The sequence below is a fragment of the Antrostomus carolinensis genome, unplaced genomic scaffold (genome assembly GCF_000700745.2).
Source record: "Antrostomus carolinensis isolate BGI_N321 unplaced genomic scaffold, ASM70074v2 scaffold1717, whole genome shotgun sequence".
In the NCBI taxonomy this organism is placed as follows: Eukaryota; Metazoa; Chordata; class Aves; order Caprimulgiformes; family Caprimulgidae; genus Antrostomus; species Antrostomus carolinensis.
The window spans coordinates 55882-79038 of NW_010327818.1; the positions used below are offsets into that span (position 1 = coordinate 55882).

At 40.4% G+C, this 23157-nt stretch overlaps 1 protein-coding gene across 1 annotated transcript in view; it reads right to left on the reverse strand.

Moving 5' to 3' along the window:
• IGF1R (insulin like growth factor 1 receptor) overlaps positions 1-23157 on the reverse strand; it is a 90787-nt gene that overhangs the window by 30451 nt on the left and 37179 nt on the right. Inside the window, exons 4-8 of the mRNA XM_010171996.2 lie at positions 11783-12095; positions 9053-9198; positions 7109-7253; positions 2009-2227; positions 1-6 (exon numbers count right to left, since the gene is read on the reverse strand). The exon at positions 1-6 is cut by the window's left edge and continues 117 nt beyond it. Of these exons, the coding sequence (XP_010170298.2) occupies positions 1-6; positions 2009-2227; positions 7109-7253; positions 9053-9198; positions 11783-12095 (829 nt within the window). The remainder of the gene's footprint in view (positions 7-2008; positions 2228-7108; positions 7254-9052; positions 9199-11782; positions 12096-23157) is intronic.

The following is a 23157-nucleotide window of genomic DNA, read 5'->3' on the forward strand; positions in this document are numbered from 1 at the left end:
TTTCGCCTGCAATACAAAAAGACAAGACATGACAGGGTTAGCACTGCATTACCAATTAGTTTTTGCTGTTTCTTGGGTATCAGTTTTAGCTAATTAACCCCTCCAGTAGTGCCTGTGATACCACAGTATATCAACAGCTTTTGCCTCTACAGACCTTCCTCTTTCATCTTACTACATTTGAGTGCTTAAGGGTAAGCAGTGACCTCGGCAATCAATTTAGAACATGTTAGAGCTATTTGTTATTATTTTTTCTGAAGCAGATTTTCTTTTAATGCATCATCAGAAAGTTCTTGAAAACTACTTCAGACTCTCCCTGAGTGAGGAATGGAAGTCCCGTTTGTTCACAGGACTGGTTTAGAAGCACTAAATGCATCATCCAGCTCCAGGGCAGATGCAGAGCAGTAACTGGCCCCTGCGTTCTCACTTTCCAGGACAACTTTTGACAACTACAATTTGTTTTTCTGGGGAGTGGACAACATGGAAAGGACAAAGGTGTTTACATACCTACTCATGAGAGGCTGGACCAAGAACTCCAAAACTCAGTTCATATACGGCACAACCATTTGATGGCAGCAGCTTCCAGCTACTCTTCTGAACAGAGCTGGATGGAAGCTGGCAGCTTTGAAATGAATGGCTTCCCACTACCAACTCACTGAGCTTTCCAATCCAAAACAAAATAGCATTTTAAAAACTTAATTCTTGGATGAAGAAATTGTGTTCTGTCAACAGTGAGTTACTTTTCAATGTTCCACAGAAGTCTCTGAAAATAAAGGGGTTTTTACCCTCATGTACACTGGCACTATTGGTGCTATCTTTTCAAAGGCAGTTTAGTTTTTGTTGATTCTTTTTCCTTTCTCAGAGTCAGAAAGCTTTCTGTAATGGTTTTTTTTTAAAAAAAAAAAAACAGGCAGCGGCTGGCACTAGCCTCAGTGGTAGTAAGGACTGGCTGTGTGTCTGTAACTCCTCCAGGACTGCAAGCTTTTGCTCTATTTAATGTGCAAAGAATGGAGTGTGCTTACAACAAGGATCTATGCCATCTGCATTTCTGCATCACGCCTGAAGAGACATTCAGCAGAGTACGTGTCCTAGTTTTGTAAACACCACCCAGAACAAGGGGACTTGACTTATACACAAGATCTATTTTAATTTACTCAGCTCCAAGAATACCACAAATAGACCAAAGAAAAACGCATTGTCAGTTCTAAGAGTTTCAGTATGAGATCAAATTTGTAAGCATTCTGCCATCTTAATTCCTAGATGAGAGATTGCTTTTAAATGTGTTGGTTACACCTGGAGACCTGATGTGAAGACCACTCAAGGCAAAAGAGGACTTTCCAATAACTTTGACCACTGCAGAATCCAAACTTAAATGCAGAGACGTTGTAAAGACAATGCAGAACACTAAAAAGTGTTCTCAATTCAAAAGCAAACTCTTTGAAAATAAAGCATACAAAATTGAGTTTATAACAAGCATTTCTAGCAACACGGTACAAAAGTCAGCAGGAGCTCAACAGAAGCTTGAACGTAACAGAAACAGTTTGTTTTGGTGTCTATGGAATTGTTATTCAGCAGTCTCCTTAGTATCAAGGAAGAGCAGATATCTGAGAGAGGAAAATACCTATAATGATGTACATTTGCAAAGGAAACGGAGAAACTACTCTTTGTTGGATATACTGAACCACTAGATTTTATTTCTCATTTCCCAGGTATGTTCCTATTGTTACACGATGCTGCTGCCACAAAAAAAGGGTATTTGGAAAGCAATCATCTCTATCAAATGGTTTTTACAGATGAGATACTGACTATGTAACCACGTAATTTTCCACACATGCAAACATGCTTTCACAGCTACATTTTAAAAACTGAACAAGTAGAATGACTGAAAGCCTACTGTAATTTCTAATCTCTAAATACTGCAATGGTCAGCAACATGGCAGTGTGTTGATTTGGGTTTTTTTGTGATACCACCTTAGGCCGTTTACCTCAAGATTTTTGTTTGTTTGTTTACTTACAAGAGGCTCTCTCCCCATTGTTCCTCGGATTTATATCTCCTTTGCTCTGTCGTCCCTTGGTTCCTGAAACTTCCTCCATACGGTAAATCTCAGAAACACACAGTTTAGGATTAAATGCAAAGTACATTTTTCCTTCCTTGATCGTCAAGTTATGATGGTTCCAGTCCCACAGCTGCTGAAGATTGTGGTTGTCAAGCACGTAGAAGGAATAATTCCTAGAAGGAAATTTTTGAAGGAAAAATATTAGTTTTATTTCATAGCCAATTCCAACCAAGAATACCTTAATATAAGCAAACTGTAAAACAGTGTGTTTCCTCTTATTACTTTAAATTGGTGTTGAACAGAGTAAAGTATTTTCTTCTCTCCCATGGAGCAAGTTTTCCCTGAATGCTCACTTTGGTCAGAGGGCAGTCAAATGACTGTAATACAGGACTCCAAGGCTGATACCACATCATGCAAAGTCTACTCCAACATGTGTTTTAATAATTGTATAGAAGCTGCTATGAGGAATAGAAATTCATGTCCTCTGAACAGCAGGTCTCTACACTGGATTTTCCATTTTGAGGCAAATGGGAAGCAATAACTTTACACGCCTTATGGGAAGAAAAGCACGGTGCAGTTCTGACAATAAAACACAATTGTGAACACAGCTGTCCTGCTTACGTTTACAAAAGCAACTCTAAGAGTTTGTATAGTGAGGTTTCTTTGCCTCTCTGTCTTAGTTTACCTCTTGGCCCAATAAAGATTCCCTACATTCTGCCAAGGACAGTTGCGCCTATACATCAAAACCTGACAGTAAACAGTTGCACTGACTGCACAGGACCCATACTTCAAAGTACAGAACTAAAAACACAGGCAGCAGCATGTGCTGAGCCCATTCCCTAAGCACAGCAGTGGAATTACATTAATATCCTTTATTTCCACAGACACTACATGGAAAATTCTGCATGTAAATCCTATTATATATGAAGAAGAAATTCCTGGTACCACTCAATTGTGCTGAACTGGGGGGGGGGGGGGGGGGGGGAAGAAAATGGTGAACTTGAACTAGGTGACCTAGGTTTTATTGCTGTTTGATATTACCTTACATGCAAGACAACACCAGAAAGACATTTACATTTTGGGATAGTAGGGACAGGAATGCACAATTAGGAAATGAGTTAAAAAGGTCTGTGTAGCTGATGAACCTAAATCAAACCAACCCACCACGGCAACATTTATTATACTCTTCTGTGAAAAGTCTCACCAACATTAACTACATCAACATAAAATCCATTATTAGCACAATGAAGCCTTGCGACTCCTGCAAGCCATTTTGCACTGGTAAGCCCGCGTCAGTGTAGTTAAACTAGATTATCTACACATCCTTTTAACTACAGTCAAGAGTTTCTGCAGGGTAACGTGGCAAACAAACCACGGGGCTCCTAAGAAGCTGACGTACTACCCATTTATGGTTTTCCTTCACCTACTTCATTTAAAATTTAGCATTAATTCCTCCCTCACCCAACCTGAAGTGAAATCTGTGCATTCTGGTTGCAATCTGCCAGACCATGGTTGTGGTTTCTGGTAACATACCAAAACAGTGAGTGTATTTTCAGAACAATGAGAAAGAGAAGTGGTTTCTCCTGTTTCCAGCTACCCCCTCATTATCCAGGACTTGACTGCTAATGAAGTCAATATACCTGGTACCACTTCAGACAGATGCCGAGAAGGATGCGCTCAGCTGACAAGGGAGCACATACATGTTTGTGCTTTAAATGCATCTTGCCAGGAGAGAACAAGGATGCTAAACTGCATGTGGGTTTTGACAGACATCACCAAAAACTGTATTTATTTGAGTCACCTATTACTCTGTTACAGATGACTAAAACCCCTGCAGCTCCCTGTGCACTGCTGAAAAGATGACACTTCACCATAATTAGCTGTGTGTTTAAGTGATAGCAACTAAGCTTTTCAGGAAAGACCCAAAAAGCTGGACTCAGATTGAACACAACAAACAGAGGTGTGGCTCAATGACTAGAGAAAACATCTTAAATATTTAATAACAGCCTAGCCTGTCTCAGGCTCCCAACTGTGGCAATTATGCTTTAGACACTAGAGATAATTCTTATATTAAAGCAATGTGGCTAAGCTTTCAAGAGTGTGAATAAATGAGGCAAATCAAGCACACACTGGTGCTTTAAACAACTGCACAGTGACTGGGCCAGAATTGGGAGTTACTGTGGCTCATATGTTAAAGGCATCTGCACAAGTTTGAGCAGCCACCTGAGGCAAGGCAAACCGGTCCTCAGGGTTCATACACACATGGAAAGTATAAATTAGGGGAAGTTATTTTAGCACCATTCAAAGCACCAGGGAAACCACACTTGGGAGGGCTATACACTGTCTCAGTCACAGGAGAGGTGCAGCACTGTGTGGCTTGAAAGGTGGAGCAGAGGGCAACCAGAGTGCACTTAGGGCTTAGGTTATAAAAAAATATTAAATCAGACTTTGGTTCTAACAGCTGTGGAAAAAAATCAGGATGCCAAGGAAGATAGCATGGGAAGGATAAAAGATTCACTGTAGGAAAACAAAGCTCTGCCAATCAAACCCTGGAGACAGTAGCTAAGGGAATGACTGGAGATTATGGCCTGAAGGACAGGCTACACCTCTGAACAGAAGTGGGAGGCACATCTGGTCCCAGGCTTGCCATAAAAAGCCTCAAGGCAACCTGCATAACCCAGGTACACCCACAGCAGAGAATTCCCACAACATGATGTGTATCCCTAACTGCAGAGCACCCACAGCCACTTAAATTATTGACTGCATACATTAAAAACCTGCTTCACACTGTATCTGCACGCGATGTTACATCTGTGCCCATTCACCACCGTAAAGCTGTGACCTCTCCAGCACACCTCCATTTCAGTTTCCCTATTTGCAAAGATCAGTAATCAGTTCAGGTTTTTTTCAGGAGCACGTTCACTACAGACATGGTGTTCAAAAGAGGCAATGAATACTCTGAAAACAAAATAAGTTCCCTCTAAACTTTCAGTTTTCTGTGATAACCAAGGCACCAGCAACTGAAGGAAGAAACACTGAAGTACTGTTTTGTTAGTCCAGTTCAATTAAAAAAAAAGGGATGGTGGTGGGGTCAGTTGTGTAATGAACAACTATCATAATGGATCTTAAATTAACCTCCCTCTCACCCCCCAGGGCAATGCTGGTATAAACAGCTATTGTTCCAGCAGCCCAGTACTTCCCAGGTTAAGACCTCACTCCCTGTTGTTCATAACTCTGCCAAAGTAATTGTTCAAGCTCAGTTCTCCCTTCCCAGGTGCCTACTTCCATCTAAGTATTTTCTGGAAACATGATTTAGACTGTGGTAATGCCTAAATTATGCTAGGTGTTTTCCAAGCAAAGAGACTCTGCCCCTGACCCAAAGTATCTAACTGCAGTGATTTCCTAGTGTGGGTGAATTTTAGCACAAGTAGCTTCTTACCACAGAACTATTTTACCTCCACCACTCAGCCTCCTTTTCCTCTTCAAAGCTGCACCAGTTACTTTTCTCTTTGGGAAACTGATTTAAAAACCTGCTGTCTCCCTTCATATCAGCTCTACTTGCTGACACACAAGGTAGCATAAACATAATTATTACTTGAAACAGAAAGCTAAACTCAAATTCAGAGAGAGTAAGGGAGAGAAGGGGCTATTTTACCTCCACCACTGAGCCTCCTTTTCCTCTTCAAAGCTGCACCAGTTACTTTTCTCTTTGGGAAACTGATTTAAAAACCTGCTGTCTCCCTTCATATCAGCTCTACTTGCTGACACACAAGGTAGCATAAACATAATTATTACTTGAAACAGAAAGCTAAACTCAAATTCAGAGAGAGTAAGGGAGAGAAGGGGAGAGAAGAAAAGACAAATGGATAATTAGAGTATGTGTGAGACCATGGCACATCGTAAGTAGGCTGAACGAGCCTTGTGCTCAGCAAACTGACAAACCTCTAGGATTTGGAATTAAAAACAAGCTTTTCCATAGAGCCAATGTTCTTACTGAAAAAGACAGCGTGCTTTTCAAGTGCAGGATGAAGAGCTGCCCTTTAACTCGCTCTGTCAGATGGTGGAATTTTAAGAATTTAAGGCTGACCAAAGACTAGCCTGAGAGAAAGAGGGAGGTTGTGAAGAATCCCTCATGCTGTAACTTTATCCTGTCAGGGCAGATAAATCAGACAGAAGCAACCTTTCCCATGACCCTCCCATCACCTTTTCTTATATGATTTCCCAAAATTCTTTGTTTAATAGTTCTCTCGTTACTGACGGAAACTTATTTGTCCCAGAGAACGCTGGTTTAAACTTGGAATGGGTACTTGAGACAGGAAGAGAAAGAGCAAGGCAGTTTGCTGAAGGACCATCACCACACCTCAGCACTGCAAGTTCTGCAGAGATAAAAACTTTTCTCTCTTAACCATCACAGGAAAACAGGAATTGTGTACAGCAAAAAGTATCACACACTGTGTAATTATAGAAGCAATATAACCCACAGCAAACGTTTCAAGGGGTCAACTTTACTTTTCCTGACTAGTCTTTTTCCTGCTCAATAGATAAATTATTTTATGTTAGCATTTCAAGGAGTTGCAAACAACTGCAACTTGCAATCTATTTCATACAGTTGGGTCACTTCCAGTTGCACTGCCTGATTAGTAAAGTTCAGGCTTCCTTTCAGCTGACATTCTCCATAAAAAGCTGTTAAAAGTGAACAGTAAACAACTGCAAGGAAATCCAATTGTTTCTGAAGACACTCATTTCTCAAAGACAGCAAAAAGTGCAAATGAAGATGCTTTGGCAATGTAAAGAATCTCCCTAGAAAAAAACTAAAGTGAAAAGCAACAGCAAAATTACCATAAAAATACTTTTAATATACTCAGTTTAATATGCTGATTTGAATAGCAAACCAAATGAGTGATGACTGTGCAGTGGTGTTCATTAGGAGAAAACCACTGCATATTAGTGTAAGAGAAGATTCTATAAATGGTATGTGAATGTTTATTAAGAAACTTATTCTCTGTGGCTTTCTATTAAAGTGAAATTGCATCTACAAATATCTGAACACTTACCCATCCACCTGTTCCTCTCCCAGAATATACCGCAGGTTCTTCAAGAAAGACAAGGAGACTAATGCATGGGAATGGCGAATCTTCACGTAGCCTGTTACTGTCTCAATCAGACCCATAAAATTCTCCAGTTCCGAGGCGATGTTATCTACAGCAAGAAAAATGTATTTTTATTATTCCAGAATTCATAGCTTTAACTGTTTTTCTGCTTAATGCAGCATTAGCTCAGTAAAAGAAAATGGTTTTATTTGTTGCTTTTGAAAATGAGAGATACTGGTATTCCTCCCGCAGTTGCCTGTGTGGATAGATGGTTGAAGGGCAAAATAAAGCCACAGAGCAACAGTGGAAAACCAGTCTTGCTTTTTCAAATGGTATACCTGCTTTTTCCATGGACATTGCACTCTGAAGCCAGCACCAAATTCTGAGCCAGCATTCTGGCAGGGATGAAAAGACCCTTGTGTAAATGTACACATCTGTGAGACTGGGATTGCTCTTCAGCTACAGAGCAAAGCTCAGGCAGAAAGCTTCATTGGAAAACAGAGAATGAGACTGAAGATGAAGAGGTAGAGGTATGCTATCAGTCTTTTCTGGGACATAAAGCATTGCTTTCAGTGACCTAAAAAGCTTTGGCTACAAATCTGACAACTCTTGATGAAACAGCAAAGATAAAACCATAAGGATGTCCTCATGCCATGGAACATGTTCCATACAGCTCACTAAAGGTGATTTTCTATAATAAATTATTAAAACTACTGCAGAGCAAGACTTCCCCCTCCCTAGAACTGTACTGCCCCTGTGTAGGTCTGCAAACTCCATCCTTCACCAGACTCAAGCTTTGCAGTCCCTACCTCCAGTGATCCCCGGCCCATGCCCATTGCCTGGTGCCATTATCCTGTGAAGTTCCACTGCAGTTGTGAGGGGAAGTTTTTAAGCATTCACGATGCAAAAAGCTGCTATGGGGTGTGTTTGCTACCATAAACAAAGTCCTAACAGATGGCTGGGAAGCCAAATTACCAATACCAATGGTTGGTTCCCATACCAAATAAGCTGGGAGGAAGCAGCTGATATTCAGCAGTCTAAGATAATACTTAAAAAATAAAAAACTTCACACTTGGCCCAGGTAACTGGGACATCTCCCATAGGGGAAGATTGTATCTGTAGCAGTAAGACCATGAGTGAGCAGTAATCCACATGCTGCTGTTTCTAAACCCTGCAAATTTTAATTCATCAGGGGGAAAGAAGGGAATCAAATATATCTCAATCTTTCAACCTTATTCGTGAAACCAAAAGGGACCTTCCATAGGGAGATATATTTCCAGTAAAAACTAACACTGATTTTTTACTCTGCTTTTAAGAGCTCATCGACTGTCAACACTTCCCTGGCTGATGAATCACTACTCTGACAAATTTAATCCAGAGCTTGTTCAAGACACACAACAAAGGTGGCCAGTTCACTAATGACAACCATCCAGAGGCACACTTCTAGGCTTTATATGAACCCTCAGCACTCTGGATTCCATGTTTTAGCAAGACATCACACCTTGCCTTAAAAAGTGGGGATACACAGTCTTACAGTGCCATGCTATACTTGCAGACAAGTTATTTACCTACCCAGATGCAAGGATTTTCAACTTTTCCACCTTCTTGGGCCTTTATTATTCCTTTGGGACTAATGCTCATCTCACTACCTAATCCTGGTTCCTTGCCCTGCCAAAAAAGCTAAGAAAAACAGCAGCTTTCACTGCCTGGTGACTTGGTAGCTGACTACCTATTCCATCCACATGTTGGAGAACGGTGCTACAGTCGGCCAAATGAATCAGAAGCACTGCCCTGGGACTGGAAAGCAAACAGTTTGCTGAGTTTCTAATGTTCTTATGCTGACAGACAAAAGGAAAAAATATTAAAAGCAGCCTTATCAGAGGTTTATAAGAGAGGGCAATCACTTACTTCCACGGCGGATGTTAATCAGCAGATTCCCCTTGAGAATCGTGCACCCCTGCAACATTTGTGCTGACGTGACAGAGTCAATGGTCTTCGTTTTCCCATCCTCACAAATTTTGGGGCAAGGACCCTCACAGGGACTGCAGAACATGCTGTTAGGAAAGAAAGGGAGACTGAAAATAAGCAACAATACACAACTCTGAGTCTATGGACTGCTCTGAGTTAAATTTTGAAAGACATTTTCCTCTAAATCTTAGAGAAATCCTTCAAGCTAGAATTAAAGTTATCATACTCTGCAGAGGGTTGCAGATAACTTAGCACACTTGCCTGTTGGACTCCAGAGAGGCTGGAGCATTGTACCTCCCGTTTACAGTGACACAGGAGTGAATGAATTCACCCATACCCACTGCCTGTCAGCTTCTGAAAGGTTTTGTGGTCCTTCCAAAGTGGAAGGCATTTCAAGCAAAACCCAGTGCCCTTGCATTTGTGCATTTTCTCTAACTTAATTATACCCAGAAAGACCACCCTTCTCATTTATGCAGTCTTGGAGTGCTGTGAAGTTTTGTGCTAATCCTGGCCCAACCTCCAAAAATAGGCCAGTGAGGAACTGGAGATGGGAAAACACTTCACGTTCTTATAAAGTTGTCTGTCTCCACGCCCTTAAAACAACACTGGAAGCTCAGCACTAGGGAATTCCATGCTCCTGGTTGTTTTAACTTGGGAAAGACAACTGTGGAAGCATACAGTGATGTGGAGAAAGCAAGTAGTGAATTAGTAACTATTTGTTATGGCTTAAGAGGTATTAAAGCAGCAAGTTTAAACAAATGGGAGGATACATCTTGATGTAAAGAAAAACTGATCTAAAACAGCAATTGGGAGAGACAGACTGGAAGTCCAAGCAGGTTCAAAATGGATTACGCAGGTAGAAAGTGAACAGGTCCACCAAGGACTAAAAAATACCAAGACAGACACAGTTGTGAACTCAGAGAAATCTGATTGCCAGAAGTGGGGAGGAAACACTGGAGTGCAGGCTCAATTCTCCTTCTTGTACTCACAAGCATTCACAAGTGTTTTTTAGTGGCCAAACTCAAGGAACAGGAACTCAGGCCACCCCAGCCTTCGCCTACAGCAGCTTTCTAAAGGCTCCACGTTATATTGCCTGCACACTCATCTCAAAATTGAACACTTCATGTGTGCACAAAACATGTCCTCTGATCACTCCTCCTGGTAAATGTCTTTCCTGATTCAAGGTCATTTTTATTATTTGATTTATTCTAGCACTTTCCCTGGTATTTCATTCTTACTCCACCTTATCGCTTTAGAGGGGAAAAATGAAAAAGAAAAAAACCCAGCTCCAAAGACAAAGGCTTCTGGTGACAACACATGGGCTTCCTATTTATTCTTTTTAAAAGAACCTGAACCCACCTTCCTCTGAGGCTTAAAGAAACACATCAATTGATAACAACAGTTTTTCATGCATAAACAATAAAAGAAGCTTCCTTTTCTTAGTAGTAAGGTCCTGTTTCAAAATCCTGCACTATAACATGCCACAAACCACTAAAAGCTGCAGACACAAGCAAGAGGCATTCAACTAGACATACAAAGAAATGCTTTCCATTTGCAACTATTTGTTAACACCACCTCTGGGGAACAAAACATTCACTGGCCTTGAGTTACAGCTCCTTTCAATCTTTGCAGCAGAGCACAACACTGAGATAAGATAGGATGGCCATGCACTCCAGCACAAGCAGTTCAAACAGCTGGTACTACAAGCTCAAGTAGATAACAAAAGAAACATTTCTCAGGTGAATATCTGGATTCAAGCAAACAGTGTTAAGTTGCCTATGTACAAATATCAACCAGAGATGGCCTTACTCTTTGACTGAACGGATAGATGACACGCCTGCACGCACAGACGTACAACTGCTGCAGCTATCATCACAACCACCTTTCCAAAAAACTCCAGAACAGTCCATGAGGACATCTTTTAGCCTAGTACTGAAGTACTACATATTTTAGCACACTGACCATCCTTTACTCAAAGTCTATGACTTTCAATGGTCAGTAGGCAACTCAGGCTGTTTTCTTAATCCACAGGCAAAAATAAGAAAGTCATAAGCACGCATCACTCCAACTGTTAGATTTTAAATAAGAGCAGGTGAGACATTCTTGCAATAAATTATTCTATATAATATTGTCAGCTGCTGCATTATTTTTGTCACCATCTACATGATTGCTCCCTTCTAAAACACCATTGTTATCTTCTGGCAACATTGAAAAAAGGGAAATAAAATTAAATACAGTAAAGAATACATGTTTCTAAAATGCAAGCATACATAAAGCAAATATGTGAAGCAAGGTAACTTCTACAGTTTGTTCTGTGTGATAATGGTCATCAGACGACCTCCAACCTTGTATTCCTGGGCTCTCACTTTTGTTTTGTTACTGTCTACTTAAAGATCTGGTTCTGTTGTACTGACCTCCTCAAGTCCTTCAGAAGAATCAGAGGCAACTGACAATGCACAGGACCATACACAATCAGACCTTTCAACGGTGAATTCATCTAGGACATGACCAGGAAGTCATGCAACTCCCCATTGTATGTTATTATTTCTACCATTTCATCATACATTCTTATTTCTACCTCACATAATCTGCATCACAAGCTGCCACAGAATAACAGGTGGAAAAACCTGAACGTGACAACTCCAATGGACATTCCAGAAGCTGCATTACCTTTGGCTCCCGTTGCGTATGAATCCAGAGGGGCATTCTGCCATGCACTCATCGTTGTGAATCACAAACCTCTCATATTCACTTGTTTCGGTGGCAGGGACTTTGGAGCAAAACTCTTTAGTCACACAGCGCCAGCCCTCGAACTTGTAGGTGTTGGGAGGACAGGTGGGCATGCAGACTCCTTCGTAGTAGTAATTGCGGCAGGCCACGCAAGCGGTGTTGTTGTCAGGTGCCGTGCAGCTCCCCAAGCATTCGGGATGGCAACACTCATTTTGGTCTGTACAGGCTCGCTTGCCACATGAGCTAGGGCACACTGCAAGATAAAAAAAAGCAAGGTAGCATCAACAAGAGCTGTTAAATAACGGGGATGACATTAAAGGAAGAACTCTGATCCATAAAACTCGCTGCTTTCATTCTATGGGCTCTAGAGTACCTCTGCTAAAGAAACAACGCCTGTAAAATTGACAAATTAAACTGTTTTTCTCAGTTTCAGTTGCCCAAAAAAATACATTTCTCAGATTAAATTTATAAAATGAGCCAATTAAATATTAAGGAAAAGTGCTGAAAGCAAGATCAACATAAGGATAATGGAACCAGGCAAGCACTGGAATCTATTCCATAGCCCTAGTATTATGGGGGTTTTGGGGGGAGTTTTTTGAGTGCTGACTTACAGTCTTTCTAAGCATTTCTTGTCTTTCCTATTCGTACTTCAAATTGGTCTTTCACTGGCAAGAAAACAAGCTTCCTTTAAACAACTTAATTACACTTGCACAATAAAGCACTGCTGTACTGTAGCACACATGGTTAGGTTGACCCCAGTGTAGCATCCCAATGTTGCTTATGTATGCAAAACGAGGTTTAATAAAGTACAGATGGTACACATCACATACTGTGGAATCATGGAGCTGCTACTGTTTTCCCCTGAAGAGTGTAACAAAATTCTGCCTTATCCCCAAATTCTGGGTTCAGAGAACAAATATGAAAAGGAAGGGGAAAAAAAAAAGTAGAGTGCAAATTTAAGAAGTTTTTAAGAATTTAAGTTTTACATGAAAGCATTTCAGCTTGGAAGACACAGAGAAAGAGCACAGTCGTCAGCAGACAAGCTCACCAGCGTTACATCAAAAGAAGTGGCAGCATTATATTTATGTAACAACAACATTTTGATTACAGCGTTGTATGGCCTTTTAGCCATGCAAACTGTGTGCCAGAGGCTCTGTAAACAAACACAGATAGGAAATCTGGTTTGCATTAAGTAACTGTTTTCTACTTTCTAACTTAGCTAAAACACAGCACCAATAACAACAGCACAAAACTAAATTTCAGTACTACAGCTACAGTGAGATCCAAGCAAAGCACCACAAGACATTTAAACTGAAGGATCTGAGCAAGAAGCACATAACCAAAGAAGTTTAATATCCCAAAATGAACATGGAAGCAGCAGAGCCCAGCCTGGAGAGAAAGACGTTTTAAGAAACCGTTAACAGTTCCACAAAAGTTCTGCACTGCAATTTCTCTTTCAGTTTGCAACTACAGAGTTGTTTTAATGCAGGAATAAATACTCTAAAAACCCTGACCCCTTCCTCTTCCCATAAAGAGATCTAGGCTTTCCCATATGTTTTTACAATGCTATTGAGCAGAGCAATGACACAGGAAAACAATTTAAAAAAAGATAAAAAAGAAAAATTGTTCCCAGCTCTGCATCAGGCTCTAGACGTCCTACATCAAGTTTTGTTTCTAAGATGCCATCTTCTGCCAGCTTTAAGGTAGTGTCCACCTTGAAAAGGACTTGTTAAACTGCCATCAGAGACTTTTAACGTTCCTTATCAAAATGGTTCTATATTGATCTTGCTTAAATTTTATTCCCTTTTTGTTTTAAGCCTTAAACGCCAACTTTGCAAGTTCACGCACTCAGGTGCCAAGCTGGATTCTCTTTACACAAATTAAGGCTAAGAAAGGTTTTGTGGATGAAATTCAACCTGCAGGTACTCCCCAAATAACGTGACAGCCTGAACAGTATCTCCCCTATATTAGCAAGTAGCTATTAAGTACCATCAGCAGAGCTGCTTACAATATCACATGCAGGACAACTTAAGAAAATTTTTGCAGAGTCAGTTATTTGTAAGACTATTGAGAGAAGGAATGAAGAAGAAAGCACTGCTAAATAATGCAGTGTGTAAAGATGCTGGATATTTTTTTTTTTTTTCTTGAAAAGGAAAAAAAACATACACACCAAAGCCTTATACAAAAATAAATCAGTATGCAGGTATATATTATTTTGGTAATGGTAATCTGCACCAGTGCAAAAGAAGTCATGTCTGCCCAGATGTCACCTTAGTAAGGCATCACAAATCGCCTCTCACCTGAAGGTATTCAGTACTACTTGCATCTGCAACTACTAAGGGATTAAAAAAATTTAGTAAAAAATAATAATAATAAAAAAAATAATCAGTGTGCTTTGCAAGCAGATGGACTGCTGTTCTGAGTGGGTGCCAGAACTCAGATTCCATGTGGTAGCTACATTTCCAGTTCAAAGCCCTCCTAAGGAAAAAAATAAAACCACACACATCCCCCCCATTGCCTCCACAAAGTTCATTACTACAAGTATTGATTAACTACATGATTTTTTTTTTCATCTAGACAATTTGCTAAAAAACAATTGCTGCTACATTAAGCATTCAGATAAATACAGTAGAAAAAGATCTGAGTTTTATTTCATTCTTGGGAAGGACTTTTATATTCCCTTAATGCTCCTGCCATTCATGAACAGTCTGCTATATAAATAGGATTCTCTACATCTCCTGGTAAATCTGCTGACTCTTGTTTACAGAAATATAAATTGAAGCACAGCAGGATATAGAAGTTCACATGAAAAAGGCAATCAGTGAAACAGGTTTTCAAAACTATAGTAATATTTTAATGACAACCATTTTAACAAGAAGTCTTGAAAACTTTTTAAAGATAATTTTTTAAAAGCTCAGCAACCTTGATTTTCTCTCAGCTCTATTTTTTGCTCGTTCTTGCTAACGCTGGCATAGTTTGCAGCCTGGAGACAATACGGGTATCCTGCTTCTTTGAAAAGGCAGAACAAATTTTTGTGTGTGTATGTATGTGTGCAGGATATATCATGAACAACAAAAAGTCTTACCTGTCTTATATGCCAGTTCCCTCAGATATCCCTGGTATAAAAATCTTACTAAACAACACTGGCTGGCCTTACAATCCAGCCCCATCTATCCTTCCCCAAACTGTACTAACTTGGGCTGCTGGATTTCTACTAAAACATTTAAAATGGTTCCAAAATACTTCTACTAAAAACACCCTTGAAATAGGCTCGATAACTTGTTGACTTTAGACCTCGAGAACATTAGAGAGACAAATACAAGCAAATAGTGGGCTGACATTTGGGGCCAGAACTTATCAGTCAAGTATAACGATGCCTTGGATCATGAAGGCTGATGACCGTATACGAAAAAACCCAAACCCCCGAACAAATCCTTGCTGACAAGCACAAGGGGAAAAAAAATTCCTTAATTGTCATCACGTGGAGCCACCAAGATAATGGAAAATTTCAGAGACCTTGGATGGCAGCCATGGGAGAAGGAAGTCAAAGCAAGACCTGCAGAAGGGCAGACCCTTAAGCAGCTTCATGACTTTTTATGTTAAAGAGATGATGGAGTCTTGACTAGACCAGAGTGCCTATGTACATTTAGGGAGTGGAAGTACTGAAAAATCATCAGATCTTCAGAGAAGGACATCACAAGAGTACCAGTAGTCACAAACCAAATTTACTGGAGCAAACCTAACAGCAGTAGTTTCTTTCGCCATCCACGCTTCTTCACCTTTCCTCTGACATTTTAACGTGAGAAGTTTTCAACAAAATTCAAGAAATTTTCTAAAAACTATTAAGATACTATGATCAATCGCAAAAAAGGCAAAATATTTCAAGATGCCCACTTACTGAGCAAATCAGATTCAGACCTGACATACAGAGAGGAGATACTTAAACTAAACGCAAAGATCTTACAAACAACAGGAGCTCCAAGAGAATCTGACTCAGAGATTCATTATTCTCAATTAAAATCCCCAAGATGCTAAACCAAAATTGCAAACACAAAGAGTAAGGTTGGGAAATCCTCAAACATAACTCTCCAAAAAAAAAAAAAAGCAAAGAAACAAATCATCTCTCTGTATTTATGGCAGTTCCTTTTTGGACAGCCTCACGCTAAGGAGGTAGTAGTAAGTTTGTCCGACATCTAATACCTCCTGCTATCTGAAGTGCGAACAAAGCTAAAGCTCGCTGCAAACACGCAACGTTGACATCACGGCTATTGTAGAGTTTAGCCACACAACGTGTTCTTATCATCTCCAAGATGCCATGACTTCAGCAAACCTGAAACAGAAAAATCAGGTGAATAAACAATCAATCACAGGGAGTGAAAATGCAGCCAGAAGAGGAAGACTTCTGGCAAGCTGAGGCACTGGCCTCTGCCAAGGATGGCACCGTGCCAGTCACATGCGGGCGAGCAAAAGGTTGCCAAGTGTGGGATAAATATTTTTTTTAAAGATTCTTTCTCTCCTTGTAAAATGATATTCGATCCTTCCTTTTTTAATACTGTTTCTGCTTTTTTAGAGCATCCTGCACATAAAATTATGGGGTGGGGGGAGAAAAAGAGGAAAAAAGCCTCATTTTGAGCAGAAACCAGAGGAGGAAGGGAGAACTTTCTCTTAGCCAACTACTGAAAAAATTAGCTGTCTAAATTTATCCACAAAGACAGAAAAAAAACGGTCATTTTTGGAATGTTAATCCCCCTACATGACAGAACTTTCGAAATACTGCATTTTAATGGTCTAAACTTTGGTACGGTCTTTCAAACAGCTGACTTCAAATACTCAAGCAGCCTATACAAGACCTGATTTCTTTTGCCCAGTATACTGTGAGAATAGAGAGACTGGAGAGACATTACTCAGAAAATCCAGCTCCAGTGATTCACAGCCAGGGCTGGAATCAAATAACTACAGAATAAAGGCTGCAATAAGGAAATACATATATTAAATACATGCAGTAACATGTTCCAATCACAGAAATATGGGTCCAAGTCATCTCCAAAGAACTGAAAATCTGGTTATCTCGCCTTCAGTGAAAATCCTGAAGGAAAAATCCGCTGCCATATCAAACTACTTTCTAGTAGTTAAGGCATAAAATTTGGCAGATTTTGAAACTAACTACCCGATCTCAAAGTTTCAGTTCAACCCAGCACTGATACTAGGACTTCAAAGTGATTATCTCCCTCCTCTTTAAGCCTCTAGTATGTACACAATCATGCCCACCAGGAAAATATTTGGATATGTCTATACAAACTTATACCAAGAAGAGGGCATTAAGTCTACATGTCTGACTGGAGATCACTGCACTAGTCATGTGTTTCCATGTTTACATCCTAGTCATTACCAGCCCATTTTTGTCTGGCAGACCTTTCCAAGGCTCTTGAAATTATTCTGAAGTTGTTCTGTGAATTACTTTCTTCTCACTACACAAATCTAGCTGAAGTTTAACTAAATCTGGTTGGCTTACACATACAGCTTTTTGGTCTCTCGCTTCTTGGCATTTCAGTTTGTCGCAGATGCTGTACGTCATATCCTGTAAGTGAAGGAGTATGTGTGACAAGGCACCCAGAACCTCAAAACAACCTCAAAGGATTTGCCCAACCTGACATGACCCCATTAATTGTTCAATCTATAACCATATGAAAGATTGATAAAGAAATCTACTCTGACATCCCCTTCCTCAGGTTTTTATGAATTAAAAATAATACCACGCTAAATGCCAGTTGTGCAGCAGTTGGATCCAGTTGCTCAGCTGGAACCACCTGTAGATGACTCTAGAGCAAAGCAAGTGGAAGAAAGGAGCAGAGACAGGTTAGGAGAAGAAAGCCCAGCACCTGCAGACTCTCAGATACCACCAGATGATCTATGAAACAGAAAGGAAACATTCACCATTCAATGAATCAAATACTTCGCTAGAACATGTTGTTGTGGTGAGGTACTCGATGCCCTCTAGTTTTACAGTTTTTTTCTTCAGCATTAATATTTTCCATTCCCTTCAGAATAGTTTTAGGACCTACAGCATTTCAGACTACCATGGTATCAGAAAACCACAATCCTAAGGAGCCAGAGATCCTCAGCATGGTTTCTAATCCCTCAAACACACAAATGCCTCAACACGACATACCTTTAGCTCTCCTCAGCTGAAAAGAACAGAGTAGCCCATTAAAAACAATGACGGAAACAACCCAAAGCATGTTTCAGTTGGATACACTGGATTTTGATGACCCCCCCCTCCACCTCTTCTCACCATCTATCATTCATTCTTTACCCTAAAAGTTACCTCAAAAAGAGCTTCCAGGCTTCCCAGCTGTGATACATAACAACACGTGTGCTAAATCCATTTTATTTAGAGTGACTAGAGGACTCAGGGACACTATTTGGGACTGTAAAACCTCCCATCCCTTCAGGTTTTCTGCAAGTGAAGCAATCAACCCTGCTAAAAAAGCTCCAGCAGCGTTACAGCTACTCACACTACACTGAAACTGGAGCAAATGCAAACCCAAGTGAAGAAAACAACTACCTTAGACCACAGTCAACAGGAACCAACAGATAGTACAGTTACTCCATTTGCTGCTAAGTGCGTAATACTAACGAGGCGCAAATAAACACGACTTATTGACAAACCCAGGCAGCACAAATTGCATTCTCTTTCAAAACAGTTCATGTTGCCCAGCACAACCCAGACTGGCATCATTGCAGCTGGCACTCGAGAGAGAAAGAGGAAAAAAACAAGTCCATTTTGTCCCTTCCACGCCAGCACGAATTCAGTACGTAAACAAACCCAACTGAGGCACATACACAAGCGTCTCCCGGGCGTCCAGGCCAGTTTTACTCTACCTTCAACACTGGGTAAACAAAATTGGTTGGGAATGTTTTACCATCAGTGCTGCACTGTTCTAGAAACATTTCCTTTACGAAAAGGGAAATTTCCCACTGGAAGATGCAAATCAGGACAGTAACACCAACACCAGTGGGGATGGAAGTTGGAAAGCGAGGGTTCCCCTGCAGTGGTGAAAGCTGCTCCCTGTCTGCTGCCATCACCCACCACTCATGGACACAGACGTGTTCACATTTCTAAAGGGGCAACTGAAGTTCCTGAACTCTTCAAGTAACACATAAGGAAAGAAAAAAGCTGCTGCAGAACAGCTCTGAAGCAAATTATTTTTCTTTTCACTCCAGATTATGAGCAATATATTGCTTGTTTTGCTTGTTGTTGCTTAAAGCAAGATTTAATCTGCCTGTCTTCCAAATGCTGCAAGTGTAAGGCAATAAGCTTTATAGGATTTAATTAATATACTGCAAGCAAGCAGTGCTGGTCAGCCATCTCCTGGCAAAACCCCAGCTGGAGGAAAAATACTATTCACGTTCCAGATTTATTCTAAAGGACGAAGACAGTTTGAAAACGTTATCACACTGGTCTAAATTATGTGGTTCTCTTAATGCTGAAGGATAATGGCAGTTTAATCTTGGGGGGGGGAAGTCACTAGTTTAGAGGGGTTCAACTCCTGTTTCATTTCAGGAATGTCCTTTGCATTTATGCATTAAGCCCAACAACAGGCTTAACCATTTTGGCACAAGCAATGAAATATATTACTTGTGTTAGAGGCAGACATCAACACTGCTCCACTCAAAGGCTAATTACCCTAAAAACTGGAAGGAAAAAAAAAAAGGAAAAGAAAAACAACTTCAGCAAAACTAAGGTTTACAGTACATATGGCAGGGCAAACTTAGAAAGTTTTTTGCTCATCTCCAACTAAAATGTGTTAACAACAAAAATTGATGAGTTTTAATAATCAAAAATATTAAAATTCAAGGAAACACCCAGAAAGAGCAACAACATTAAAATAGTTTTACTACAGAGTAAATTTTTTCAAGCTGTTCACCTGTCACTGAGATGGCCCGCTAAAAACAGGATTAAGATGATCGAGATATTTAGGAACCTGAGAAAAGAGAATTACTACAACAGAAGGGCAAAACAAGATGCAAGAATACTGATGGTTCAGAAAGTTATCAGAGACATCTGGGTGCATTTATTTTAAATTATGGACTAGTAAATCTGCAAATACGTCATCACGATATTCGCACGTTGCAAGTCAGGGCATCCTGTTAAGATCAATATCACTTCAAACAATATTAAAGGCAATTATGTTCAAAACAATTAAAGTATTTCCTTCATGATTTCCAGAAATACAAGACAGTGTAAGCAAATCTGACAGCAACTGGAGATTGTGCTCTTGAGATCCACAACAAACAAAAGGTGAGCTCTTTCCTTGGTTTTAGTAATTATGGAGTAATTTTTTCATTCTGAATCTTTCCTCTATTACTAACACAGAGGGAAAATACAGAAGGTGCCAGAGTTTGTAGCACTGAAAACAAACCGGAAGATTGCGCATTAATCCATCTCTTAATGCAAATCTTTCCTCTATTACTAACACAGAGGGGATACAGAAGGTGACAGAGTTTGTAGCACTGAAAACAAACTGGAAGATTGCGCATTAATCCATCTCTTAATGCATTTTAACAAATTTACAGGCAACATGGACAAAGGTAATGATACAATTGACTTGAAATCTGTTTTAAAATTAGTTTCTTATACACCACGACTGTGGACAGAAGCATTTCAAAGGGAAAACACTGAGTTTCTTTTCAGACTTGATGGAACTTGTTTTCATAGTCTGTAAATCATCCTGAGCTATCTGGATATGAACTTTTAACTCCATCCTACATGGTTTAATCTCCAAAGAACAGAACTGAAATCAGAAAGCACTGGAAAAAAGTGACTTGGGTCTGTGAGGGGCACTGATGGGAACAGCATGGGTGTCCTCAGTGTTTTCTTCTAACCGAAGTGGAGCATGGCATTGTGTCATCCAGCCTGCACTTAGTCCACTATCTTTAAAAACATCCTCCTCTTTATGAGACAGAACTATTTCAGTTCTTCCAACACAACGTTAAAATAAACTGAACAAGGAAAACCACGCTTGACTATGCCATCCCCAGAAACTGCAAACACACAATACACCCATGGGACAAGGGGCACACACACCACTGCTGGCCATGGAGTCAGCAGGATGGGCGAGTTGCCTCTGCTCATACACACGCACACATGCTTTTGAGGAATTCCTGTCAGTATGACTGGAAAAAGAAAAAAATAAAATAAAATAATGACATTGCCTAGGACTTTCTAAATCCTTTCCTGTAGTGAGGATTTGTGATCAGATTAGGGAGTACCAGACAGTTTTGTTTATTTATTTATAGGAAGGACAGTCAAGGTGAGCTGTATCACTGGATCTGACAGGGGCTGCAGCAAAGCCAGCTCAGCGATGGAGACAGCATCAAATGGCATTAATTAAAGAAAAAAAGGGGGCAATTAATGTTTTTGATACCAGCATAAAGTGGGAAGCGTGCTGTTGATTCTGCTAGAGTGTGCCATGTTTGAGCTGCTCTTTCCCCCTCCAGTACCTTTTTTTTTTTGTCATCTCAAGTCACATTCACATGAACATATAAATACACAGATTCTTACACACTGTGTATAGCAGATACTTACATGGATGGTCTCAAAAAAGAATATTCTTTTCACACACTAAAAAAATTATACAGAGTTATTTTAAATTCAGAACTGTTTGTATATTCCTTATAAGTTTATAAAACTCTCACTGTCCTCCCATGACTAACGAAACTGGAATTGAGAGAGTATTCTATATTTATAACTTGTCTGGTTGCTCATGCCTATGGCCCTATTTCCACTCTCCGTTACTGTACACAGAGCTATGTGAGGTATTGTGGGTTCCCAAACTTCACCGATTTCCTAACAAGGCAGGCCTGTGTCCCGAAGGAACAAGCTGGGGGCTGTTTCCTTCGAGCATTGGCCGAACTCGGAGGGAGAGGCCTTGAGCACTGTGGCTTTGGCAGCTCGTCTTGAAAGTGGTATTAGAGGCCATTTCTGAGCAATTACATGCCTAACTGGCACCGGGCTGGGTATCGATGCTACCGACACATCGTTCACAGCCCAAACCCTACAGCTGTTTCCACACACCTCACCTTACCCCTTTTATTTCAGCGGCGCCTGCAAGCCGAAGCGCTTTGATGCTCAGCTGAGCAGCTCCCTCAGTCACCTGCGGTACAGAAACACCAGAAGCACCAGGCAAATCCAAGTAATTACAGCAAATTACAACAGATTATTAATTGGCCTTTCAAAATCAAAAGAAGATAAAGGTCTCAAATTTTATCCAAAATCCACCCGAGACCGCGCTGTGATCAGTGACACTGGCACACTACAGAACTCGAAGGGGTGGCAGAGAAAGAGACTGTATCAGGTATCTAAACACAGAAAAATCTGGAAAAAGATGGATTTCATACAAATGAGGGCTAGGTGACACCTGTAATCAGTATGAATGTCCTAAGGCCTGGCCAAGAATCACACAACCACCTCTCATTTTTCAAACAAAAACACTTCACTAGTTCATAAAACCCACAGAGAAGTCTAAGTCTCTGTCACGATACAAGTGTCTCAGAATCAGTGGATTTTTAACACGTGCCAGGCACCTGCGGGGCACAGAAACTGTTTCTGATTTGTAGATCTTATATATGTTCAGTGTAAATAAATACTTATACAAAAAGCAGAGGGAGAAAAGGACAGAGGTAGATTTTTCAAGTTCAAAACACGCTGTAGTGGCCGGGATTTGGGTCTAACTCTCAGCAAGTTAGATTCATTATGGTACTTGAGCTATAATAAACCACAAAAATCAAGAAACCCACAACCCCTCCTAAGAGGCTTTGCAGAGTCCAGAGACAGAAAAAGCACCAAATGGTGCTAACTACTAACCAAAAACCATTACCAGGAAAGCACTGGCCAATATGGCCAAATTTGTTTAACCGAGCTGAGAAAGTTTACCTCTAGCAAAATAAATTTATCCTTAGAATATTCTTGCTGAGAGAGACAGAAATCACCTTAATGGCCCTATGAAAAAATAATAAAAATGAGATTTTAAAAGGAAAAAAGGGCATAGATATATTTTGGTTCAGTCAAAATAACTGCTGCTTGGAAAGGTGAGCAGAGTGACACACCGCACCTGAAGACACAGGTACTCGCGACAAAGAAACGTTCCCTTCAGCCCTCATGGCACTGGTGTCTAGTTTGTTCACACGTCACCTACGCTCAGAACAAGAACCAGTTCGGTGAGAGCCCCTGAATGTGTTTTGCAAACAATTATAACAGAATCACAGAATGTCAGGGATTGGAAGGGACCTCGAAAGATCATCCAGTCCAATCC